At 40.1% G+C, this 27,488-nt stretch overlaps 1 protein-coding gene across 2 annotated transcripts in view; it reads left to right on the top strand.

Moving 5' to 3' along the window:
• Nucleotides 1-26,960, top strand: part of MFSD11 (major facilitator superfamily domain containing 11) — a 31,893-nt gene extending 4,933 nt beyond the window's left edge. For both annotated transcript variants that reach the window (XM_020806480.3, XM_020806478.3), the window contains exons 3-14: nt 889-944; nt 1,267-1,374; nt 3,324-3,403; nt 5,807-5,903; nt 8,058-8,116; nt 11,084-11,219; nt 13,050-13,090; nt 14,022-14,087; nt 17,506-17,631; nt 20,610-20,784; nt 22,501-22,636; nt 24,694-26,960. In XM_020806480.3, the coding sequence (XP_020662139.3) occupies nt 889-944; nt 1,267-1,374; nt 3,324-3,403; nt 5,807-5,903; nt 8,058-8,116; nt 11,084-11,219; nt 13,050-13,090; nt 14,022-14,087; nt 17,506-17,631; nt 20,610-20,784; nt 22,501-22,636; nt 24,694-24,858 (1,245 nt within the window). In that variant the 3' untranslated portion in view covers nt 24,859-26,960. The remainder of the gene's footprint in view (nt 1-888; nt 945-1,266; nt 1,375-3,323; nt 3,404-5,806; nt 5,904-8,057; nt 8,117-11,083; nt 11,220-13,049; nt 13,091-14,021; nt 14,088-17,505; nt 17,632-20,609; nt 20,785-22,500; nt 22,637-24,693) is intronic.
• Nucleotides 26,961-27,488: the final 528 nt, after the last annotated feature.

Raw genomic sequence — 27,488 nt, 5'->3', positions numbered from 1 at the left:
AAAGTCAGTTTGGTAGCCTCTGGTTCTGTTCGGTTTTGCTTCTGAAAGCAGAGAGTGGAATGGATGGAGGACTCAGAAACGGTTAGAATCCTGTTGGTATCATGTAGTGTAAATGGAACTTACTCTATTTATTTATTTATTTATTTATTTATTTATTTATTTATTTATTTATTTATTTATTTATTTATTTATTTATTTATTTTATATCCCACCTATCTGGTCGGGTCAGGACCACAAACCGTGCATGTGATCTTGCTGGATGTCTTTTTGTGTGCTTGGCCAAGCTGAGATGCACAATTGGTTTAATACTGTACTTTATTTTATTCCAGAACATATAGGTGACTGATAAAATACGATAACAGCTTGTATGAGTGCCCTTCTGTGCGTGGTAGTTCACATTGACTAGAATCCTGTTACTTTGCAAGCATTTGTCTGTTGGTTTAAATCTCAGTGGCACATTGCCACTGTTTAAGAAGTCATATAGGCATTTGCTGCCATATACCAGTTGCCTATGTAGACTTATTAACTAGTGGCAATTCACCACTAAATTTAGGTCAGTGGACTTAACAGTGGTGTAATTTTTTAGTTGGATTTTGGGCGAACTGTAAAGTATTCTAACCTACTGTATTCTGATTTCTGGCCTTCCCCTCCGTTGTGCATGTATGGTGATTAGGAAGACTTGTTTTAAGCTCCTGAATGAGTCAGTCCTCTTATCTATGAAAGAGCTGCAAGAATAGCGCACCGTCCTCACACAGTTATTCTGAAGGCTAATCAGTGTGAACAAAATGTCATGGTTGTTAATGTGCATTAATCTTGATTTATAATTCTGTTGTGCATTAAATGGGATAATTCCATTATCACTAATTCTTAAAATTTCTTTCCATACAGCAAACTGTCATCACAAATCTAAACAATACAGATTTTCATGGCAGTGGCTATACAAGGTAATTTATATTGCTGTTTTATCCCTTTGTTGGTTTTTAGTTCTGCTGTGTGGTAGGTTTAAGAAATAATGGAAAACCATGCCTTCCACTTTCAGGAACAAGCTATAGTAGAGTGAGAAGCTTATCTTTCTCTCCATTTCTCTTTCATTTACCAGGCCTGAGTATTTTAACATATCTATGCTGACTGTGAAAACATTTTAATGAGAAAGATACAATATACTGTATTTTTAGAATTTGAAATGATATGGTTTGAACTGAAGATCAAAAAATACCATAAACTTTTGTTCACATTTTTATTAACAGTGATTTCTGCTTTCTGCAGCATGGCTGTTATTTATGGAGTCTTTTCAGCATCAAATCTGATTTCGCCTTCTGTGGTTGCCATCATAGGACCACAAATATCCATGTTCATAAGTGGCATTTTTTATAGGTAGGTAAAGATAAAGGTTCCCCTTGAAAATTGTCTATTCGTGTCCGACTCTAGGGGGCAGTGCTCATTCTCGTTTCAAAGCCGTAGAGCCAGTATTTGTCCGTAGACAGTTTCTGTGGCCAGCGCGACTTGACACGGAATGTCGTTACCTTCCCACCGTGGTGGTCCCTATTTATCTACTTGCATTTACATGCTTTCGAACTGCAAGGTGGCAGGAGCTGGGACAAGCGACGGGTGCTCACTCTGTTGCGTGGATTCGAACTGCTGATCATCCGACCTTGCAGTCCAGAGGCTTTGCGGTTTAACACGCAGCGCCACCCATGTCCCTTTGTGTAAATCCTTGCTATTTTGTTCCTGCTTTAAAAAAATTACCTCCATTTAAAAGTTTTGCTGTCCTCATGTACAGGAGTAGGAGTTACAATGTCCCCCAGAGTAAGGAGAGCAAGTGATGCTGCTTTTCTGCAGCTTCTAAAATAGAGATCTGGTCACATACACTGGTCACATATGGACTCTCCCTACAGCCCATGAAGACTCTTTCATTAGACATTTCTGCCTCCCAAAGAGAAGTGAATGCTTTGGAGACTTCATTGCAAGACTCTCAAAGCATCTTGAAGAGGCAGTTCCTAAGCCTTGGCTGACATGGGAAAGTTGTGTGGTCTGAATGGAGCTGAGGGTCTAGTGCAGCAATGGTGAACTTATGCTGGCATGCGGAGCCCTTTCTGCCGGCAGGCGAGCCATAAGTCGCCAGATCACTACTCCCCCCCCCCCGCAGCCAGACCTGAGAAGGCGGCTGCAGCCGCGGTGCTGGCGCTTCGGCAGGTGGATCTGGAGCAGCTGGTGCTGGCAGCGCGTCTGGAGTGGGGTCTCAAGGCACCTCCATGCCGGGATTCCCACTTCTGCCACCACTTCTGGTGCTGCCCGCTGTCCCCCTCCCCCCAGTTAGGGCACGTGAGCCCAAAATGGTTCTCCACCACTGGCCTAGTGGACTGAAGGGCTGAGTGAAGCCAGCTCACTGAGGAGCTTCTACTACCTCACATGATGGGATCACCGTAGGGCACTGTTCTAACAGCAGTGCACTGGAGAGGTTTAAACTTCCCCACTGTGCTACTCTTGTGTGTGCATATAAACAAGGAAGGAAGTGTATGTGACTGTGGCCGTGCCCGTTACTGGTATAGAGCCGGTACTCTCCTTCCTCAGTGTCAATCTGGCCTTTGGGCCAAAATAGGTTCTCTCAAATGCAGTGTGTTTTGCCAGTAATTGATCCTGTAAAAAAGACCCAGTGATTTCAGGTGTATGAAAAGACAGAAGGAAGATACAATATACTAGTAGAGCATTGGCTTTGGAAGCAGGAAGCCCGAGTTCCAAGCCCTGTATAGGCCCTAAACTCATTGGAATCCCTGGGTAAGTCACTTGCAGTCCCGTTTTAAGACAATTCCTCAGGGTTGCTGCAGGGCTAAATGTCTGAGTGGTCAGTGGAGTGTAATGTAGTAAAATAACAATGGCTAGATTGAATGATTGAGACTCTATATCATCATGTGCCTTTGTGATGTGAATGTTCTTGTTTGAAACATACTGGCTGAAATCCAGTAGTAAGTTGTAACTAGAGTAGACCCACTGAATCAGTGGGAATTTGGTGTGTCAGCTCCCCTGTAAGTTCCATTGAATAAGTCGGCCTACTCTGGCTACAAGTTACTATTGGAGTCCAGTACAATCTCCCCCCCCCCGTTTGATTATGAATAATAAATTGACTTTGATAATTATGTAACATATAAGGATAGCTGTTAGGCTGGCATTGTTGGTTTCAAACTGAACTGCTAGAGAGAATGACAGATGAAGTCTTCCAAGCCACAGGCAACTCCCAGCTCCATGTGGGAAATCTTTTCTTTAAATATTATGAGCATGGAATTGACCAAATTAAAACTGAATATTGTACATTGTCATCTTTTCAGCATATATATTGCCATTTTTATCCAGCCTTCTACGTGGACTTTCTACACGGCCTCAGTTTTCCTTGGAATAGCAGCTGCTGGTAAGCCCTTCAGCTTGGTCTGGATTTAGTACTAATGAAAATGGGATAGATGGGTGCCTGCTGCTAGCAATTAAAAACAAAAAGATACACCAGCAAGTGATACTTTAGCACCCTCTCTGCCCCTAAGCAAGTGAGAATAAATGTTTTGCATTTTTACAACCTGGGAATTAAGAGCTGTCTCTTAAAAATGAAACATTCAGCTGTCAGGCTAGGATATGATTCCCTTGGAAATCAGAATTAGAATCCGCCCCCCTTTCAGCTATAATAATATGTATATTATTTGGGAAGGAAGTACACCCCGTTGGTAAGATTTACTTTGTATTCCTTAACTTGCTATCTTTGCTATGTTATCTTGGGATGAACTGAAGTGCTACCTGGGAGCTGTATTTCATGATTGCAGAGATGATGTCAAAGCGGAAATGGAATCGGGTATAAACAGTTGTACTTTATGCTGTTATAAATATGTATAATACACTTCTACAACAGTATTGAGGTTAGGGGGACTGGACCTCCCTATAGTTCAAAATCTGTCTATAACTCTTATGTCCCTAAAATCATAAGTACAAAGCATAAACGGTTGATTAACACACACGCACATAGAGAACATTTCTATTGAAGTTTTCTTCCATAGCGCTGACAATCCTTTCCATACAGTACCATGTGAAATGAGCCTTAAAGATCTTTATGACCCCCCTGATCTAGAGGCTGAATTAGAGATGATGTGTTTGGGGAAAGTATATCACTTGGATGCCTTCAGTGTTGAACTCACAGGATTCTGGGTGGTTAGGGGCACAGTATTTACTGAATATTTATTTGTTGAAATATTTACAGTATTTTTTATTTATTGAAAAAAATCATCTATAACCAAAATTGTGCTTCTCAGACCTGTGCAATTCAAGGTAGAAGTGTATTTTTTTTAATTTCACAGAGCTTACAGCGTTACCCTTAACTGCAATTGCACACAAAGGCAATTATTATTTTTTAAAAATTATTTCTCCCACCTTTCTCCTTAAAAAGGACCCAGGTGGCTTACATCATTAAACAATAACTTTTAAAGGTAAAAATGAGTATACAAAGGTGACTTACATAATTAAAAGTAAATATTAAAAGCTAAAAACCGTATGTATACAAATATTAAAAAGACACCACTCTAAGAAATGGTAAACAAAAGCAGTACTAAAAACACATTCAAAGCAGCAAATCCCACTCAGGAAACCAGTCACTGAGGGGAAGCTTGCCTGTAGAGAAAGGTCTTTGCTTGCCTGGCAAAGGACAGTGAAGATGGGGCCAGCCTGATCTCCTGTGGGAGAGAATTCCAAAGTCTGGGAGCAACAACAGAGAAGGCTCTCTCCTGTGTCCCTTCACAGACACAGCTGTGAAGGTGGCAGGACTGAAAGGAAGGTTTCAGCCTCAAGCAGAGTTCATGAAGGGATACGCCATCCTTGAGATAGCTTGGACCCAGGCTGTTTAGGGCTTTATAGATTAAAAGCAGCACTTTCAATAGTGCCAGGAAAGAGATTGGCAACCAGTGGAATTGCTGTAACAGGGCTGGGTGGGTGGCTTATTCAATCCCTGTGAGCAGCTCTAGTTAGCAATCTGGCTGCTGTGTTTTGGACCCATTGAGGTTTCCTGACACTTTCCATAGTCAGCCCCACATGACACTTGTACAGTCAGGATGTAACTAAGGCATGTGTCATCATGGCCAGATCAGACCTCTCCAGGAATGGGTGCAACTAGTTTCTGTCTAGGATAACTTGCAATTATTAAATAGATTAGTTTAATTCATTCAGTATTTATGAATTTGTGGATGCTTCCAGATGGTTGATTGGTTAAATTCACATATGTACACATATCAACAAAATCAGGTACAGTATGTCAATAAGTAAACGTTTAACAAATCCCAGGAAGTTCCAGCTGTCTTGCATGTGTATGGTACCTCTTTGTTGCGTTAATATTTTATGTGTTTTGTTTTTTGGTAAAATTAAGTATATTTTGGCTGAAATCCTGTTGTGCAGCTCTTCATTTGCAATGTGAAGCTGCAGCAACATTAGGGAAAAGTGTGACAGGGTGGAAGTGCTGTTCATGAGTCACTTCCCCATGTGTGTCGTGCAGTTGGTCAAACGCTGGGATTGATTGCACAATCTGATTGTCCTGCTCTGGTGGTCTGGGTGTAATGCCTGGCACCCTTTTCTTGGCAAAACTTTACATTATGCCAGAATGTAGGATTTTTGCCATTAGGTGTACACCTGACAGTGAGTGAAGCAGCTCTAAGTTATTTCCTTAAAAAATGCAACTATGAAATAACTATTCCTGGTTGCTCAGGCACATTCATAGTGGCCAAATATGAGCAAGTTTTAGACGACTCCCTTCTCCTTGTTCACTAGTATTCTAATTAACTTTCAGTTCTGTGGACTGCTCAGGGAAACTGTCTGACAATAAATTCTAATGAACACACAATTGGCAGGAACAGCGGAATCTTCTGGGCCTTGCTGCAATCCAGGTACGAAACAATCAGTCTCCGTTGGTTAGGTCCACTTGGTGCTTCTTTTAGCTTTATTGACATAACATGACTGTCATAATTTAATATTAAACATTTAATTTTAGAAGTTCTGTCTTTTCTGAAATAACTGTAGTTTCCTCTGAAAAAACTTCTTTAAGTTGTTCAGTGTATGTCTGTTTAGAAGCAAGTTACATTGAAATCAGTAGGACAGATTAGACTGAGCTGAAATATTTTCTGCAGGAGGAGTGCTTTGCCCTAAGGCTGTTCTGAGTCAGCATTGCTTCTGTATCATGGGAGATAATTTGCCTTGTTCCTGAGGGCAATTACGCAGAGTTTCCCATGAATTTATACCCTGTTTCCCCCAAAATAAGACAGGGTCTTATATTAATTTTTGCTCCAAAAATGCATTAGGGCTTATTTTCAGGGGATGTTTTTTTAAAATGTACAACAATCTATATTTATTCAAATACAGTCATGTCATCTTCTTCTGGTTGCTGTACAGTGGTGGAGGGTGAGGGTTTACTTAACTGGGGCTTATTTTTGGGGTAGGGCTTATATCAGGAGCATCCTGAAAAATCATACTAGGGCTTATTTTCAGGTTAGGTCTCATTTTCAGGGAAACAGGGTAACTGTCCTGGCGTTGTAAAGCAAGTAGTCAGAAATTAAGGGAAGGCAGCAGAGTGTACTTACCTTTCATGGATTTGGTCTTATTCATGCAGGTTTATCCTAGTATTATTAGCTCACAAACATCTTCGCCTGCCCTTTTGCTCACATTACAGCTAGAATGAATTAATGTCTTTCTAGTAAACCTATGTGCCTGATCAGCTCTATGGACATCTGCTTTATGAGTACTGTACAGTACTGTAGTATTGCTTTAGTCATGCTATTATTTTCTTCACTGTTTTGCTTAACAATGAGACACTAGTTTTAAATCTAGAATATGGTGACAGTCATTTAGAATGTTAGTGTTTGATGCTAGTGTGCTATAGTGCTTAGTGTTGGATTTTAAACCAATAAGCCCCACTTCAAATTGCAGCTTAGCTATGAAGCCCACTTGGCCTTTGGACGAGTTGGTGTCTGCTGGTCTAGACTGACCCATTTGTTGGGAGGCTAAATTGCGTATGTTGTAGAGGTGGACATGTGCAGCACTGCAAGAAGAGGGGAAGTATAACATGTGTTAATGCTCCCACATTTAAAAATTGATCTGATCTTGGGACCTAATTTAGTGTCTATACCTGACTTTTTTAATTTGAAATAATTAAAGTAATGTTAAAAATACAAGATGGAGCAAAACAATTCCAATATGTTGCTCTCATTAACATAGGAAAATAGTATCATTTAAAAAGGGAAGATAAAACTTTCAGCAATTCACAGATTCAGAATGATAAAGCAGGAGATCCCAGATGAGAAGGAATCTGTAATAAAAAAGTATATATCAGCTGTCTAAACATACATAGAAAGAGAGAATGCAGTGAGACACCACAAAATAGTTGTTCCACAAACCTACCAATGAGAAGACCCTGCCTCTAAGACCTTGCTGTCTGATTTTGTGCATAAGCTAGATCGTGAGCAGGACCCATAAGGCTAATCTTTAAAAAGTCCACCAAGTTTCTGTGGGAGCGTATGGTTTTTGAACCCACCTAACTCTAAACCATTTAGACTAGAACTTTAAATTCAGTCCAGAAACACATGGGCTTGGAGGAGTAACCCTGAAGTCTGCAAAATAAATCAAAAATGTCACAAAGTACAAAGAGCACAGTGTGATCGGATTATGGGCATGTTCTCACATACCTTCTGTCCCTCACCCCCAACTGAAACACAAGTAAATGCAAATTACTTTCTAGCTGTTGTTGAATTTTTGGCATGAATTCTATTTTCATATATTCAAGTTGGGCCAAATTTTTTGACAGGAGAGTGAGCCTATCCATATCTTTCTCTGTTGTCGGGGTATGCTGGACGTATCTTTCTCTCTTCTGTGACAGGGAACAACACAGTTTTACTTTATGTAAGCAAACCCTTGAGGTTTGGTTAGAGTTCAGTAGGAAGAGCAGTTTTATCTTCTAACAATGTAGAATGAATTGTTATTTACTTTTTTCTCTTCTTGCAAAACAGATTTAGTTTAACCCATAGTGTGCTTCCCTCTTCTGTTCACAGCTTGTTTTTTGGGAACCTTTATATATACTTTGCCTGGCAAGGGAAATTCCATATATCAGGTTGGTTTTACTTACATTACATCTTCTTAAGGTAGCATGTCTCTTATTGAAATAATGAGAAAATGTTTCAAAAGCAAGGTACATACTCGCAGGCCATTTCAAATAGTTCTTAAATAGCTCCTCAGGATGATTCTTATTACAGTGCTCACTCCTATATATGTAAAAACAATTGAAAATTTCTTCCTGTTCTCTGTATTTCTGGGTTTCATTCTCTGTGTAAAGTTCTCTCAGACTTGCTGTTATAATATATGCGATCAAGCTGCAATCCTTGCTGAAGGTAACTAATTTGAAAATATTTGAATGGTGATTAGCATCCTCTCTTCATGACCTTACCTTGACTGGTCTTTTGATTCTTATCAGACTAGATGTCTTACCGTTGATCTTTCAAATCCTTCTTCAAACAACCAGTCTTATTTGAACACCCCTCCCCCTTCTTACCAGATACCAGGATTAAGCCAAATCCGATTTCCTTTTAAAGCATCTTCAGCATTTCCTTTGTAATTCAAATGTGACATTTAAACTGATTAGAATGTACATTGATTTTGAAATGGCTCATTTCCACAGTGACAGTCCACATCAGTTTACAAGTAATACATTCCAGATTAGAATGTTTTTAAATTTTGACGTTTTACTTGGTATTTATCCATTTTAGGACTTCTGACCCACTCTTTGTAATCATATGGTAGTTTAATGTGTGAAAAATAAAACACATATTTAAAATATAAAAGCTATAAGTGCATCTCTGTTTGCTTTTAGGCTTAATATTTAGCATTTCTCTCCATTTTATTCATTAAAAATGTCTGTGCCAAGTCAGAAGTGGAAATAATAACAATGTATGATAAAAGTGGCAAAGATATGACTATTTCTCAGTTTAGCCTATTTTGCGGAGGTGTGGGGCTGAAGCTGTCCTTTCCTAACATTATGACATTTTTCAAAAGGATACATTGTGGGAAAGACTCTCTTGCCACTCATCTCCTACCTATTTTCTCCTGGCTTAGGCCCACAGAGAAAGACCTCTGGAACAAATATTGCATTTTAGAAACATTCAGGTGGATGAAGGTGGTGTTGTGTTTGGGGCCCCAACCAGTCTGATGAGTTTCCTTAAAGCACCATTCTGTATTGGAATTATACCATCTGTGGAATTTTAGATCTAGCAGAAGGGCCCCCGTGTGCCAGTGGCATTAGTCCCCCAGTCTGTCTACAGAACTTATCTGCTGGAAAAAAGATGCCAACAGAGTGACTGGAATAGAACAGAGGAACAGGATCACCATGGTGAAGAAAGAGATTTATGCCCAGATGGATGTCTGCTCAGTCTTACAGTCACGTTTATCAGTACAGGGAATTCCACTTAATCCAGGGGTCACTGGTCCCATCACCTCCTGGCAAATAGAAGAAGCAGCTATGGAGGCAGTGACAGACTTTACTTTCTTGGGCTCCATGATCACTGCAGATGGAGATAGCAGCCACGAAATTAAAAGACGGCTGCTTCTTGGGAGGAAAGCAATGACAAACCTAGACAGCATCTTAAAAAGCAGAGACATCACCTTGCTGACAAAAATCTGCATAGTCAAAGCTATGGTTTTTCCTGTAGTGATGTATGGAAGTGAGAGCTGGACCATAAAGAAAGCTGACCACTGAAGAATTGATGCTTTTGAATTGTGGTGCTGGTCCATGGGGTCATGAAGAGTCGGACATAACTTAACGACTAAACAACAACAACAATCCAGGGGTGTTCTTGTACTTTTGTTTTTTTAAAAAACAGCCACTGCACGTCCTCATCTAGTATACTCAAATTTCTGTAATAGAGTACAGGATATAATTTTATCAAACACCTAAGCATAGCATTTCACCATTGCTATAAGAACTCTGCAGCTGGTTTGGATAGTTTATTCAGTTTTGCCTTAGATGTGTGTTAATACATTAGTACTACCAAGAATGAAATTTTGCAGTTAAGATGCATTTTTGAAACAGGTAACAGTTCAGGAAAATTTACTTTATTGAAATCCAGTTCCAGTATTAGATTTTATCTTACGAACATGTACATACATTAGGAAACATTTTTCGGTGCTACAGTAGTGTTAGTGTGTAAGTGACAATTAGCTATATTGCTCTACAGTATGCTTCAGGTTTTCTTTTTTCTGTTCTTATACAGTGGTGCCTCGCATTACGACGTTAATTCGTTCCAGCGAAATCGCTGTAGAACGAAAACGTAATGCCAAAATAAAAAGCCCATTGAAACGCATTGAAACCCCTTCAGTGCGTTCCAATGGGCTGGAAACTCACCGTCCAATGAAGATCCTCCATAGGGCGGCCATTTTCGGTGCCTGTGCAGCGAGGAATCCGTCCCAGAAAACAGTGGGGAGCCATTTTATTTACCCGGTGGCCATTTTGAAACCACCGATCAGCTGTAGGAAAATCGTCGTTTTGTGAAGAATCGGTTCCCAAAGCAGGGAACCGATCATCGCAAAGCGAAAACCCCCTATTCAGACCAAAAGCGATCGCAAAAGCATCATCGTAATGCAGTTTCGTCGTAATGTGGGGCAATCGTAAAGCGAGGCACAACTGTATTTGTTCAAAAGTGAGTCTGGTTGCATGGTACATGACTGCATGATGTCTAGGATGCATTTATTCATGACATAACCAATAACAACATTCTTGCTGCACTTGCATCCTATCCTTTTCTTCATTACAGTTTTTGAGCAACAATTCCAGTTTCTTCTAAAAAGTGCATATTGCAATCTTAAGTAAATAATTAATTTTATGTCACTTATACTAACATCTGTTGAAGAATTTGCGTTTGTATGGTGAAAGGTTAATTCAAACTTGACATAAATGTGCCAATTTAGGTTTCCCTTCTTATGCTGTATTTCACTTTGTCAAGGCAGCTCACAACAACTATTTCAAGTATTGTAGTTAGTTTGAATGTTTATTATTTATTTGTGAAAGTGTAATGCACTCTTATTTCAGAGAGTGACCGCAGGACTGTCTTCATTGCTTTAACTGTGATCAGCCTTGTGGGCACAGTTCTGTTTTTCCTCATTCGGACCCCAGAAGAATCCAATTCAGAGGAAGAACCTCCTACTGACAACCTTATGGAGCACACGTAGGTACTCATGATGTTTTTGCAGCTGTAACTGCCTGATCCCTAGTTCATGCATTTTCACAATCTTGGGACAAGGAATATGTCTCATTTATTACAAAAGGAAGGTTACGCAGTACAGCTCCTGGAGAGATTCTGTGTCATATAATTACTTGCTTCCCCCCCCCCCAAATAAATTCCAGAGGATGGGAGAGAATGTCACTGAAAAGACTCAGTTTACTTCATTTGAACATGCTAATTATCAAGTATTTAAATCAACACCCATGTAGACCTCATTGATACCAATTAGTCCACTCTGATTGGGGTTAAAATTAGATGTAGCCCCAAACATCTGACTAGACTCAAATCTTTCTGATACTTTGGTCCTGGGAGCTTTTAAAGGATGTAATAGTTATGCATCTGGCTGCGAGAAATGAACTTGAATAGGATGCAGGTGGTGCTTCGGCTATAGTGCATGTATCAGGATCCTTGGCCTCAGTTGTGTAAAGAAGCAAAACCTTTGTTCTCCCTGAGGGCAATAAGCTTTTTTAATTTGGTTGGCACTGTACCACTTCAGATTGCAATGTAGTACTTGCATGACAAAATACTCTACTACACCCACATTCTAAATCTATGAAATTTTAGTGTATCAAAGAAAAGGCTAAGCTAGTCCCCTTCCATCTGACCTGTCATCTGCAAGTTAATGTGGAGATGCGTACTTACAGTGTAAAAATATAGATACAGTCAACCCTCAACTTACAAACGGGCCTAGTTACAAACATTTTGACTTACAAACCGCCCTGATAGAAAAATACTGACTCGACTTGAAAACTTAGATTTACGAATTACGAACCAAAAAAAAAAAAAAACGTGCGGGAGGTGGGGAAAGCGCAAGATTTGAACTTTCAGTTAACCGTTGGCCAGTGAAGAGGGTGCCTGTCTGCTTCCTCGTTCTTCCCAGTGTTTAGAGCGTGGATTGGGAGACAGTCTTCAGACTGCCTGGTATTGCCTGGTACAGTGCTGTACGGACTGTATTTTTATTTTTTGGATTTTTAAAAAATTTTGGATTTTTGGATTTTTAAAAGGTGTTCCCTCCCTCCTTTGCTACCCCCTTTCCCCCAAAAGGTGCTTTTACTGTATTGACTTTTCTTGATTGACAAGGTGCTTTTCAAGGTGATCTGTTGTCTGAAAGGTGCTTGGTTTTTCCCAGAAGGTGCTTGTCTTGGCTGAAAATGTGCATTTCAAGGTTCTGTTGAAAAGGTGTCTGTTCCCTCCTTCCCTCCTTCTTTTCTTTCCTCTTTTTTAAACCTAAGTCATCTTAGGTTAAAAGGAAAAGGAAAAGAAAAAATCTGCTCCTAGTGGTAGGAACAGATTAATCGACTTTGCATTAGTTCCTATGGGAACTAATGATTCGAGTTATAAACCGCCCCTCGACCTAAGAACCAAAAACAGCTGGAACAGATTAATTGGTTTTCAATGCATTCCTATGGGAAATGCTGATTCGACTTACAAACTTCCTTCCGGAACGGATTAAGTTTGTAAGTCGAGGGTTGACTGTATATTCATTCATAAAGCATCTTTAAAGGCTTAGGAGGACAGAGATAATCTGACAGAGAAAAGAGCTCATTGAAAAATCATCAACAAAATAAAATTGATCTCTATATTTCCTAGTTCAGTTGTTTCATTTCTGAAAGGCATGTCTTTTCCCACATTCATCCTGTCAGTTTTTCCATGGAGAAGTGTTGTGGAAATAAAAACTCTTGTTAACAGTTTAGTACAAACAACACCGTTATAATTTACTTTCTTGACTAATTGTTCATTTTCTCACTTTAAATAAACATCTGTTTTTAACAGATCTGGGCCAAGCGTGATGACGAAGGCTGTAGATGCATTTAGTAAGTAGAATTCCAGGGAAGAAGTCCTTGGGAGCTAAGACACTTCAGATATTCCAGCATGGCAGCCATTGTCAGGTGGAAAGGCTTTCAACAGGAGCTTTTGTGGGGTGTCCTTCAGAAACAGATGGAAGCAGCTGCCTTTCCTTTCTCCAACTCTTGACATCTTTCCCTTTATTGAAAGATCAAACAATTCTTACTCCATTTCCCAGTGCTACAGTTGAATATCGTGGTTGGAGGTCTCCTCATGGAGACAACTTCCCCTTGTGACAGTTCTCTTTAAAGTTCCCTTCAGCTTGGTGCCTGGCAGACTCTTCCCTTGTCTGGGGGGCCATGACCAGAGGGATAGAGGGACATGGAAATAATATTTATTTATTTATTTATTTATTTATTTATTTATTTATTTATTTATTGGACTTATATACCACCCCATAGCGCTACAAGCACTCTCCGGGCGGTTTATAATTTAATTATACAGGCTACACATTGCCCCCCCCCCAGCAAGCTGGGTACTCATTTTACCGACCTCGGAAGGATGGAAGGCTGAGTCAACCTTGGGCCGGCTACCTGGGATTTGAACCCCAGGTCGTGAGCACAGTTTTAGCTGCAGTACAGCGTTTCAACCACTGCGCCACGAGGCTCTTCAATGGCTTGCCTGCTGTAAGCAGCAAAATGATGATGTCCCTATAATGTAGCCAAGGCAAGGAGGAGGCCTTTTAGGGTATTCTTTTTGGCTCAAATCACACATAAGCTGGAATTTTCTATACAGAAGTCTTGTATGTACTGCAGTTCTGAGGTCTGGTATATTAAGAGAAAAGAGTTCACTCTGATTGAGGGGAGAGGTGATGTCGTTCAACCCAGACTATCCTTATTTAGCCCCAACATTAGTGATACTTCTCAGCGTGTATGTTTTTAAACTGTGCCTTCTCTACAGAAAAGTCTATTAAGCTGTGTGCCACGAAAGAGATTGTGCTGCTCAGCGTTACTACAGCATATACAGGTAACTGAAGAAGGATACAAATACTGTCCTCTTGAGTTTGTACAGGGATGCTTGGTTAAGATGACTTTTCTCAGTGTTCATTTGTTTTATATCTGCAAATCCATACTGTAAATCCACAAGCACTTTCTCTTTCCTTTTATCTCCTCAAACTTTTGTCAATCTGTGTTTATGTTCCCATTCCACGTATGGCATTTCCTTTTATGTTCGGCTTTTGTTGTGAGAGAACCATGGAGAGAGATGAGGCTTTCTCTTAAGCTTTGTCTACAGCTGAAAAGACAATGTGTTTTTGTAATAAAAAGCTGCTTAGTTTGCTGAAGTTGCTCTAGACACACAATCCATTATATAAGACTCATCATATATATAACACACTAAGCAGCTTTTTGTGTGACTTCTAGTGAGTCTAATAGGGCTTTCAAGGTAAGTGAACTATTTAAGGAGCGTTTTACTAATTCTACACCCACTGTGAACTTCCATGGCTGAGCAGGAATTCAAACCCAAGCTGGTGTCACTATCCACTGCACCATGAGCATGCTTGGGGGGCTCTTTTCCTACTCAAGGGAGCAGCTCCTTGGCAGCTTATGAGAAAAGTGTTAAGGGATTGCCATCTGGTGGCTACAGTGGAGAATATAGGCTGCAGGCAATTTTTGAGTTTCCCGCTATCTAATACAGGGGTGGGGAATTAATTTCTATGGAGGGGGAACATGAAAAATCTGAACTGTGTTCGGGGGCTGAACCAACTTTACTTAACAATAAAATGGAACAGTGATGTTATGATTGTTTTTATTCTAAACTTGTTAATCTTCACAAATACTAAAGAGGCTTTTTGCGGTATGTTAAAGATAAACAACTGATCAACTTTAGACAAAAATCTATAAATGGTTTTGATGTTCAAAACTGTCTGCGGGCTGGACAGGAGCGGCTAGCGGGCCGTATGTGGCCCTCGGACCGCACTTTGCCCAGGTCTAATCTAATATGCGGGCTAGGATTATAATCTGCCCTTGTCTTTGAGCCAACATCAACTACAGATTAATGACATCTTTGTGCACCTTGCATGGCTTTGTTACCATCTCTTAGTATTTTTTTTACATCCAAATTGAAAGTCATACTCTAGGTCCTGCAGCAAAATAGGTTTTTGTTGTTATTTTTTCCTGCAGTTATATAGGGACGGATAGACCTGGTGGAAGTTGTTTGACCTTTGTGAAAGAGGGTCAGAGTGTGTTGGGAAGCAGTTAATGGTTCTGTATTTAAATGTGATGAAATTTTACATATTTTTTTCAGCATCCCCCCCACCCTGTATACGGTGCCACTGTTGGTAACTTGGCTTGCTTTCCCAGGTTTTGTATTGTTGTCTAATCTGGGAAAACTACTTATAAAATCTGATTATTTAACTTTTCAGGTTCATTCAAAGTGTACATTGTAACACGGGCTAAACCAGCAATTGTCTACCTTATTTGGATAGAACTCTTAGAAGAAAAGGAATTCATTCTTTTGGTTTAGCTTCCAACTATGATGATGCTAGCAACCATAGTTATGAGGTATCCTTCATAGCTCAAAAAACAAGAATATCCGCAATATATTGGTTCACAGCCTGATGAAGATTAGTATAGGTTGAAAGCTAGCAATTTCTATTTTTTATTTTTAATGGTTTAATAAATTTATCATCTGGTCTTGCTTTTTTATTATTTATAGGGGTCACTTAAATTCTAATAGCCATATGAAAAAGAATACAGGGCTTCAACAGTTGTATGGAAGAGGAAATTTTAATGTCACTTGTTGTACACACTTCACTTGCTGAAATTCCATCTTCCACTTGCTGTTAAAGGTACAAGACTCATCATCTTCTTTTCCATGTGGTCCCTTAATCCTGATGAGACTAGGTACGTAGGCTGAAATCCTGTTGCTAAGCATAGTTAAGTCACAATTAGAGTCTGCCCATTTGACTCAATGGAACCTATGAAGAAGACTTATCAGATCCCCACTGATTGAGCTTATTAGACCAAACAAAAGGATTTCAGCTATCAAATCAGTTGCTGAATGTAAAATCAACACTCCGTTAAATCCCATTTATTCAAGAGCTCTACCTTGGTGGAGATTTTGGATTGAATTTAGGCCTCAATAAAGAGATGTTTTTTAAAAATCAAAATGTATATTTTGGGCAATAGCATGTGGTAGAATGCCTCTACGTTCAACCTTGTACACAGCAGCTCTTCAGGATGTTACATAGTTTTACAATAGGTACGCCCAGCTTTTGCATCTATGGAAGCTTTGTTTCAGGGTGGCTAATAAATGAACTGATGCCCACTGTGATGGGGTGGATGAAGTGATGGACTGGGACCCAGGAGGCCTGGTTCAAATTTGTGCTCAGCTATGGAATCTCAGTGGGTGCCTGGTAAAATCATTCCTTAAATACCTCACTTACCTGAAAAGCCCTCTTAGCATTGCTATAAGTTGGTTCTGATTTGATGTCGCATAACAATATATAAATCTAGAAGTTGAGTCATGGCAACTGGACTTCTTATTAGGGTTGAAACATTTCGCTACTCATCTACCCTGTTTCCCCGAAAATAAGCCCTGGTATGATTTTTCAGGATATTTGTAATATAAGCCCTATCCCCAAAATAAGTCCCAGTGAAGTGAAACCCCACCCTTCACCCTTATGCAGCAACCAGAAGATGGTGACATGACTGTATTTGAATAAATGCAGATTGTTGTATATGAACAAAATAAAACATCCCCTGAAAATAAGCCCTAACGTGTTTTTGCAGCAAAAATTAACACAAGTCTTTGTCTTATTTTCAGGGAAGCACAATAAGTAGGTTCTTCAGTCTAAGAAGAGTTGGTAGGAGACCACTGATATATCCTCCACATTGGTTTTACTTCCTTGTGGTCTGAATAGACTTGTCAGATGGACAAAAGACTTGGGAGTGAGTGAAAATCCATGCCTCCAGTCCTTTGTCCATCTAACACGCCTATTTAGACCAGGGGGGAAGTGAAGCCAATGTGGAGGTATATCTAGGATCTCCTACCAACTCTCCTCAGACTTAAAGAAGCTACTTGGATGAGTTGTGAAAAGTTTCAACCTAATAAAGACGTCCAGTTGCCATGACGCAACTTCCAGATAACCTCACCTGGATGACTGACAATCTTCAAAAAAAAAAAAAAATTATAAGCTAACTGTAGGGCTTCATATGTATGGAGCTTATTTGGAAGCTGCTGCTTTATATTTCTGAACTCTGTGTGGCTTCCTATTCAATGTTTGCTTGTCCTCTTAAATTATTAGCATCTTATATTGGAATGCAGCCAGAATTAATATGATTCTTTTGCAACCTTCTCTCTGTGGAATACCATTCTCAGAACAGTGCATAAGGATAAAGCAATCGTGCACAACCATAACTGAAATAATGTTATTTCTTTCAAGGTCTGGAATTAACATTCTTCTCTGGAGTGTATGGGACCTGTATAGGTGCTGTAAATAAATTTGGAAATGAAGAAAAAAGCCTGATTGGACTCTCTGGTATTTTTATTGGCATTGGAGAAATATTAGGTGAGTCTAAATGGGATCCTGAAATAGCAGAACATATTATTGTCTGTAACGGGATCATATATAAGCAGCCAAAATAACATAGCAAAGAAGCTGGACTTGTTCCAAATGGCCAGGAAATGCTTTATACATCCATTTCACTTGCTTACTCCTCAAATAAAGGATGAACTCTGAAATGGGAACTAGCAAGTTTGTGTTTGTTGATGTTGGGAGTAAGCAGTGCCCATTATAGATTATGCATGCTCTGCAGCATGAGACTTCTATAGCCAAGACAAGCAGCTGTTCAATATAAAAAAATGCAGATTGTTTTTCTAGTACTTGGAGCCAGTGCAGGTAGCTATGTTCATGGCTTGTTCTCACAGAGTACAAATTAAGTGGTAGACCTATGCTTGTAGGGCCTCACTTTAGAATGCAGACGATTCGGGTGACTGAACCTTATTTTCATCAACCAAGATGAAAATGTATCTTTGCCTGCCGAAAACCCAAAGAGAAAGATTCTAGCTTGTCCCTTTCCCTAACGTATAATACATGGAGATTAAACAATGAAAAATACCCCAAACCACTGCAAAGAAGAATTCAGTCATGCAAGTCCCTGCTCTTGCCTTCTGAAGTGGTACAGTGAAGACACAGTTGTTGCTTCATTTGCTGGTGTGAGAATCGGGCCTTGGCCTCCAGTTAGGAATAGCTAGTGGTAGATGGTGGAGGAATGTGTGCCTGACTCTGCCACCATTTGAGATGGGTTGGCTCCTCTGCTGTTGCAGTGTTGCCTTCTTTCTAGCTTGTTGGACGTGAGGCAGACTCACCAAAGACTTGGTGGACAGACTGCATTTGATGTCCTGGAGTGAGCCGGTCTTCATCCTTTGGATGCATATTTTCTAAAACAGTTGACTGCTATCGTCAGAACATAAGTGAAGTTAGAACACAGCAGTCATAACTGAGAATGGAATAAGTATATTTGAATTTGAACTTTAGAGAATATGGATGAAATGTCTTGCTTCTAATCTCCTGTCCAACAAAGAAATCCTTTCAAGAAATTAGAAACCAGAGTTTGAAAAAAAAATATTTTCTTTTGAGCTGCAAATTTTAGTATTCCCCAACCAGCATGGCCATTGTGGGAGTTATAGTAGAAAACAAAAAGCTCCCCCAGTATGTGCAGGTCGGCTGTGCCCTAATTATAAGTCTGTGAGCTTTGTAAGCCCAAGTGCAGGGACACACACTTTTGCATTTACTTTAATAACTAAACTTAGTTAAAATATTCCCAGCTTGTATACTTGGCAAGCTGAATGTCCATGGTTCATAATGTCCTGCGATGCATCCTCGAGTTTCTGTGGAATTTATAAATCGGTTGTGTGGTTTTTTGTGTGTTTATTAGTTATGTAATGTATTTATTGCCCCAAGATTTGAGAGACCAGGATGAAATAATAGGGATACACCAGTTGGGATGTTTTTGGACTCCATGACTTCTCCAAGAATTCCCTAGCCGGAATTCTGAGAGTTTCCACCCACACCTGCGGAAAGCTATATTTTGTTCAGCTGGAGAAGGGTCTATCTTGGAGGCTCTGTGGCTTTCTTTGACTTTGCTTCCTGCTACCTGGGAGTCCTAGTGCTTCCTGGTAGGTGTAGTCTTGCTGCCCATTAAGCTCTTTGCGGTGCCTCCCAAAGAACTACACCTCCCAGGAAGGCCTTGAGCTGCTTCTTTGTTCCTAAAAGTAGAAACAGTCCAAAGAAGCCACCAGGAGAGGTACATACAGCTAGTCCGTACTTAGACTTGTGTTTCTGGGATGTACCTCTTTGAATTCGGACTGGATCAGAATTTTAAAAAAAATTTAGTGGTACATCCCTAGTGGGTAATATTAGACCACTAAAATCTTACACATGGAAGGTAGCTCTTGGCTCGACACAAGCCTTCATAAGGCAAGACATTACTGGCAGCTCTTTGTCTTACAAATTTGGGACATTGTAATCCACATTATTGGAGATGAAAGGTGGGACCTGCCATCTCTTGAGTGCATTCTGAAGTCCTCATTTTGAAAATCTTTTAAACAAAAAACCTGGCCTGCACACTTGATCATGGATTTTGGAATGTTTCTTTTTTATTTTATTTTTTTGCACTATTCCGAGCTCTGTAATGCCTAGCTTGATGAAGACTCATGCAGAGTCAAAAGCTAAGCCTCTGTGTATAAGATTTGGATTGTGTGCAAGAACCACATGGCTTTTTTCTAAGACTCCAGGACAGTGAAGATTTAAATTTCAGTAAACACTTAAAATGCAATCAATGCAAAACTAAGCAGAATTAGAAGATGCTAATTAAAAGATTTTTAAAAAACCCTCAGTCTCCTAGCAGGATAACAATGGTTTTGTTTGACATCTAACAGAGCAGGTGGCATGTCGGACTATGTGGGGAGAATCTATGTCAAGCAAGGCATCAGCCTAAATACCTTTGGTCACTTTGAACTGGGAATTGTAATGAATTGACAGCCTGTGCAGTTTTTTCTAGCTGTTTCCTGTGAGCTATTCCAAATAACAGATTCTCCTTTACTGCCAGAAATCCTAAGAAGCCAGTTTTCTGCTTGGTTATTTGTTTCTCCTCCTTGATATAGCACAGTGATTGAAACGGTTTAAGGAAAAATCAGACATCATTTCCAGTAAGTGTGATATTCACCATGTAAACTAGATTAGGACAACAAATTAAAATAGAAGCGTATTCCCTGATGGTTCCCAACTTTGGGTAACCCAGGTGTTCTTGGACTGCGATTCCCAGAAATGTTGCCTAGCACAGCTGGTGGTGGAGGCTTCTGGGAACTACAGTCCAAGAACACCTGGGTTAGCCAAGGCTGGGAACCACTGGTTTCAAGGAACACTCTTCTATTTTACTCTGTTGTCATAATCTTGTTTACATGGTGAATATCTGATATACTGGAAGTGATGTCAGAATTTTTTCCCCTTTTCTCATTCACAATAATGATATATTCTCTCCACAGGTGGGGGAATCTTTGGTCTCTTGAGCAAGAGCAACCAGTTTGGTAGGAATCCAGTGGTGATGTTAGGCATTGTGGTCCATTTCATAGCCTTCTATTTGATTTTCTACAACATACCAAATGATGCCCCCATTGCCTCCATAGATGGAACAGACAGTAGAGCATTCATGGAACCAAGGTATTTTTTCCTACTCCTTTTTGGTCAAATAGTTTTTTTTTTTTGAGATGGACAAAAGAAAATACTTTCTTTTTTTCCTGAATAACGATGAGGTGAAGGTGTATCCTTTGAACAAATCATGTGTTTTATCCTCAGCAGAGGTCTTACATATTTTAATTCTCCTCCAACAAGATGGAAAGTGAACCCTTTTCTTTAAACACAGATATGCTTTCTGTGCTGGAATAATGTCTTCTGCATGATATGTGAAAGGCCTTTCTATTTGTAAATCATTGTTATGATTGTTTTGAGTCTTCGTACGGTTAGATGAATATGATTTCACTTTTAAGATAAACATTCTTTGAGGACTTTCTGAAACATTTTGAAACTCATTTGACATTTGAAAACAAATGTTTCTAGAAACTGAGATGTGTTAAATATCTGCTTTGTCAGATGCTGTATGATTTGGCAAGATGAATGTCAGATGCTATGTATTTGGGTCTGATGTTATTTTAAAGCTAAGAAGGCTCATACCCCATATATCTTGGTTCTACCACCTTCTGACACTTATTTGATGAGGACACAAGAGAAGCCATTCTCAGTGGCTATTCCCAGGCTCTGGAATGCACTGTCCCATGAAGCTAAGTTGGCCCCCCTCCCTTTTATCCTTCTATCACCAGGCAAAGACCTTGCTTTCCAGGCAGGGTTTTGACAATAAGTGGGAAGTATGTGTGTGAGGAATGCTATATTTATTGAATTTAGAGATTTTTAAATGGTTTTAAAATTGTCCTTGGTTTTAATATTGACTACTACTTCACAACAAATATTTCGTCTTCATCCATTTATTTGCTTTGGGGGAACATCATCTTTCCTTAGATGAATGAAAGGCATCAAGAGATGAGATGGGGGGGGTAGAGATGATCTGTCACTGTGATTGATGGGTGTCCTTGGCTGGTCTTTTGTGTGGAGTGATCACCAGTCCTTGTGGCTGGGTAGAGTTCATTGACCTTTTTGCAGGCTGTATTTTTCAGTGCTGGGAGCCAGGCTTTGTTGATTTTAAAGGTCAATGAACTCTACCCCCCACAAGGACTGGTGATCACTTCACACAAAAGACCAGCCAACCACACCCATCATCTTTCCCTATCACAACAAAACACCCATAACAAAACTCCCTGATCACAGGAAATACCCAGTCTCCTGAAAAGAAGAACAACAAAAAGCCCTTATCCCACAGCTATAAATACTCAACAATGCCACACACCACTCCAGACAGAATTCTAGCTCCTGTTCTCTGAAGATGCCAGCCACAGAGACTGGTGAAACATTAGGAAGAAAAACCTCCAGAACACGCCCAAACGACCTGAAAAACCCACAACAACCATTGGATCCTGGCCGTGAAGGCCTTCAGTAACAAACTCATGATCTGTCCCTTCAGTGTCCTTGAGGTAGCAAAGAAACAGTGAACATTTTTAAAAAGGAGCACATTAAGACCCATTTAGCTGTTGTAATTTGAACTCTGAAGTTAATCTTCTGAAATGTATGTGAAAATTTGTTGCAGAAACATATGGAGGTAAACCCAGGAGCTGCTTATTCTTGTAAGGATGCAGCTGGTTAATAATTGTCTGAATCGTGCCACTTTTTTCAGTCAGCTGTAACAAAAATAGTGAATATTTAGTTTGCACATCATACAGTGTACCCGTAATAATTGTATGCATTATGCTGGCTTCTTTCCGTTTTCAGCAAAGAAGTGGCCATATTTTGCAGCTTCTTGTTAGGCCTAGGCGATAGCTGTTTCAACACTCAACTCCTCAGTATCTTGGGATTTCTGTACTCAGAAGACAGTGCCCCTGCCTTTGCCATCTTTAAATTCATTCAGGTAAGATTTGTTGTCAGAAGGCAGAGCCAGATGCATGCATGTGTGTATACTAATAGCTTGCAGGAATAACAACAAACAGAAATCATACAGCAGTTTTACAGTAATTGCACATACAGTAGTTACTCAGATATAAAAAAAGTCCATATAAGAGTGGATAAACCACCACCAGGCTTCCATTGGATGCTGGGTATGGCAACATCGCCAAGTTGTCTCTGCTGTAGCATGTTTGCATAACCAAAAGGTAGAAGTGTGTAGACTATAATCGAGTGCAAATTTAGGATATTAATATTAATAAAAACAGTGGGATTTACTTCTGAGGGAACATATAAATCCTTATGTTGTTACAACATAACGATGATAAAAACGTGATAGATTAGTAGGCAATTTTAAATACATGAATACTCCTGTGGTCAATATAGAAAAGATTGGTTAGTACCCTTCTCCCTTGAACTGCATGGATCTGAGAAACATGATTTGGGCTATAAGCAGGGTTTCCCCCCCCCAATCAATCAATCTTTAATCAATACTATGCTGTTTGTCTCCAGGAAGTGGCCTGTCAAAGGTGGATTTTAGGCTTACCTAAGGCCCCTGTTGACTGGGACGTGGTGGCCCTGCGGGCTAAACCACAGAAGCCTGTGCTGCAAGGTCAGAAGACCAAGCAGTCGTAAGATCGAATCCACGCAACGGAGTGAGCGCCCGTTGCTTGTCCCAGCTCCCGCCAGCCTAGCGGTTTGAAAGCATGCAAATGCAAGTAGATAAATAGGGATCACCTCGGTGGGAAGGTAACAGCGTTCTGTATCTAAGTCGCACTGGCCATGTGACCACGGAAGATTGTCTTCGGACAAAACACTGGCTCTATGGCTTGGAAACGGGGATGAGCACCGCCCCCTAGAGTTGAACACGACTGGACAAAAAATTGTCAAGGGGAACCTTTACCTTTACCTTTTAAGGCCCCTGTTTATTTATTTTATTTATTTATGTTTGGACTTATATACCGCCCCATAGCGCTACAAGCACTCTCCGGGCAGTTTACAATTTAATTATACAGGCTACACATTGCCCCCCCCCATTGCGGTGGCCCCCAGTCTAATGGAGGCAGGCTGGCCTCTTTCCTCTCATGGCAGCTCCATGTGACAACTGGGCTGGGTCCTGGGACATGCTGGGAGGCTGATGTAGGTCAGGGGAGTGATGTCTGCTAATCAATGGTTTATGCTTTGTAGTTATATTTGGGGGAGCATGAGAGTTATACATGGATTTTGAACTATATGGGGGCCCGGTGCCCCTATCCCCAGCGCTGTTGAAGGGAGAAGTGTCCTTGGAATTAAGTCCTACTGAGGATAAGTCCCAGTATTTGGATTTTTGAGGGCCCAGTCCTATATGCGCTTAATTTGGAGTGAGCTACATTAACCTTCATTAAAGTGGGTATACAACTGAAGCTTCAATAACTTTTAGAAATGGAAGATTGGCCTTTTACAGCAACCAAAATTAAATAAAGAAGTGGCACAGTGCATGAAATAGGATTGGTAGATGCAAAAAAAATCAATGAGTTGTTGCTCACCCCTCAAAATCTTATATTGAATTTCATGCTGCCTGTCAGTGAATGCACATTAAACAGATTGGGCATTTAGCCAATACATTCTGGTTCCGTGGAAAGGTATTTATTGTTTGAAATGGGCAAATGTTGTAATAGAACAAGGTCAGTTAGAAAATGAACTTGGTCTGGGAAATTATGCTGTGAAATTCAAGAGAGACTTAGAACGTCATTAGAACCGAAGTAAAACAAGAATGCTGCGGCACTTTTATGAGTAACATAATTATTTCAGAGGAAGCTTTTGTGGATTACAGCCTCCTTCAGACACAACCCTAACCTACAAAAGCTCACGTGGAAATGAATGTGTCGGATGTAAAGGTGGCACAGCACTTCTGTTTTATGTTTGTTTGTGCTGGAAATAGACTAAAGTGGCTACTCCCCCGATACCATTAAAACTGAATGTCATTGAAATTGAAAGGAATTGTTAGTAAACATTCATTCACCACTTCTCTGGCTTCTTTTTCAGTCTGTCTGTGCAGCCATCGCTTACTTCTACAGCAACTACCTGTTTCTTCAATGGCAGCTTCTGATTATGGCTGTTGTTGGGTTCTTTGGGACAATTTCGTTTTTCTCTGTCGAGTGGGGAGCCCCAGCCTTTGTTGCCAAAAGAACGGATTACAGCAGCATTTGATGGGCATTTTCCTCAGCCAGGGACAATATTCACATAGTTACTTTCATGCACATACATACTTTACTTACTTTCTGGAAAGACTTGTTAGCATTTTAAATTACAGAATATGGAATGTCCAAACACCAAAGTTTTGAAAAAAATTTTTTTTGCTCTTTTTGTCACAAAGGGACAAGTAAATTCCATACTGCACTGTGCAAGAAAGAATGACAGTTGAGATGCAAAACACCCTCGTTGTTTTCTGCTACTCAGTGCCTGCCTTTCAGCTTCATCCGTTTTAACTGAGATTTCATTCTCATTTTTTGGTTGTCTCTCTGTGACGCCTTGCAAGTACCAGCATTTTTTTCTACGCATGAGAAGATTGTTTCCGCACAGTAGAATAAGCTGAAACACAGTATCTGGAAAACCAGTTCACTTTGTTGGTTTGTGTGGAAATCCATGGAAACATGGTTTTGAAATTTCAGGCCCTATTTTCTCAGATAAGTCTAATATCTTACATTTAAATATGAAGTAAAATCAGTGTTTTTTTTTTTTAAAGGAAAGATATACATTGGGAGATACTAACATAAGGGAATTAAGTATATTTACACAAAGTATTTTGCTAATTTAATGTGAAGTCTGAGGCAATGATTTAAGGTTGACAGCACTTGAAATCTCTCTCTATATTCCCCTGTGTGCTCTGAGACTGTATTGTATTTTCTCACAATGATGTTCCTTATCATTATGTTTGCTGTTACAATGTTGTTTAGGATGTGCATTCCAGAAGGCCCCAAAGACATCACTATAATGGTCCCACAAATATTTAGATATTTTAGTGGCCTCAGTGGATTTACTGTGGCCTCTCTTGTGCATAAAAATGCTTGAATGCACGGATACCATAGCCCTCCTTGGTTATTCTCAAAATCCATCTTTCCCAACATGGCTAGAAAGGATAAAGTAATTTTTTCCCATCCAGGCAAGGATGAACCTGAAGAGGAGAGGACCAGGCTTATATGTGCAAGCTCTGCCTGTAAGCAAGAATCATGGAAAATGTGGGTTCTTGATTATGTGTGGAACTTACACATCGGCAGGAGCCTCATTTCTGACTTGCCCCTTTTCATGTCGAGTAATCAGTGAAGAAAGGTGCAGGGTTGGCTGCCCTTTCTAAACCTGTTGACCAAGATGGATCGGAGAATGACCTATATAGATGCATAAAATAAGAAAAATAGCTTGCTGGATTTTGGACTCATTTACTTCAGTTAATTTATTGTTAACAGCTTTGGGAGAAAATGACCTCTGTATTCTGCCAGTTTTTAAAGATACACATCTTTTAAATACATTTTTAGAATAAGGGATTACATTACAAATGTAGTCTTGTTACGACCCCAAGGAAGAATGCTGTCAAAGGCAACCACAACGATGTTGGGGCCATTTAAAATGTTAAAGATTTGCCATCACCTGGTTACAGTGCTGCAGTCCTATACAAGTCTACTCGAAATAAACCTCCCTGATTTTGTGGGCTTTATTGTTAGTTGAGGGGTGCAACCTAAATGTTGGAGAATGTGTGGGAATCAGTGCAGTCCTACGCATGCCTCCAGAAAAAGAGTTGACAGAGCTGGCTCTTGGGTGAGTAGCGGTTTGCACCCTGAGTTTACACAGGATTTCATATAAACAATAACTTGAGGGCACCCAGGAGAAGGAGCCACAGCATGTCTGCTCCTTAGAGGGGGTTAGGAAAGAAAGCAAATGAGACTGAGAGTCATGGCCGCCTTTTAACAGATACAGGAGGAAGTAGAAGTCAGACCCCATGTTGCAGAATCATGGGATTTCTAAAATGAGAGGTTTCTGCTTGGTTTTCAAGCAGTACAGAAGTGGTTGAGGCCAGCTCTAATGGAGCATAAATTTAATTCCGTGTTGCTGTTAATATTCATCTGCACCGATGTGATGATTAGTCCTAGGAAAATATGAAAATGCAGAGATACATGTTTGGCATCCTGTTTTGTGGAATTTCTCTAATACTCTTTTTTTACAGAAGGAAATGCTGCTGAATGTGCATTTTTAAAAGCACAATAAAGGGACAGAATTATTGAACATAAATAAAATGTCCGTTCAATAGTGAATACGTACCACTGCCTTTACCTGGAGTTGTTAATTCCCGGTAAAATAGACCCATTGAATCTGCTGCTGAATGGTGAGCTAACACTTAAATATATCCTGTATATTCAGTGAGTCTGCCCTAGTTGGGACTAGCAGTTGGATTGAGGTCCTATGTATGGATTGTGTGTCCCAAGTAGCAGCAATGGTAATAATCACTGAATAGTGTTTGCCTAGTGCACTATGATAGCTAAAAATGGGGCTCCGAGGAGGCATTTTACCTCTTGAAGTACTCTAGGCAAGCGTTACAGGATTCCTGTCTCCCCTCTGGTTGGTGGCTGCTGTAGGCAAAATTGAAGAGGATTCAGACCAGAAGAGTGACAGCAAGACAGTTCTCATTGATAGCAAACTGTTTGGTTAGATGTGACAAACCTGTTCTGTAAAGCACTTGTTTTGTGGTGCTGAGGAGAAAACAAGACTATTCAAGCATCCAACATTTATTCCATAGGGGGAAGATAGAGGAGAGTAAGCCAATAGGGCTGCTTTGTAACTCCTCTACA

This window comes from Pogona vitticeps, chromosome 2 (assembly GCF_051106095.1).
Source record: "Pogona vitticeps strain Pit_001003342236 chromosome 2, PviZW2.1, whole genome shotgun sequence".
Taxonomy (NCBI): Eukaryota; Metazoa; Chordata; class Lepidosauria; order Squamata; family Agamidae; genus Pogona; species Pogona vitticeps.
Note: the sequence above shows the minus strand (reverse complement) of the source record. Positions and strands in the feature narration are given on the sequence as shown.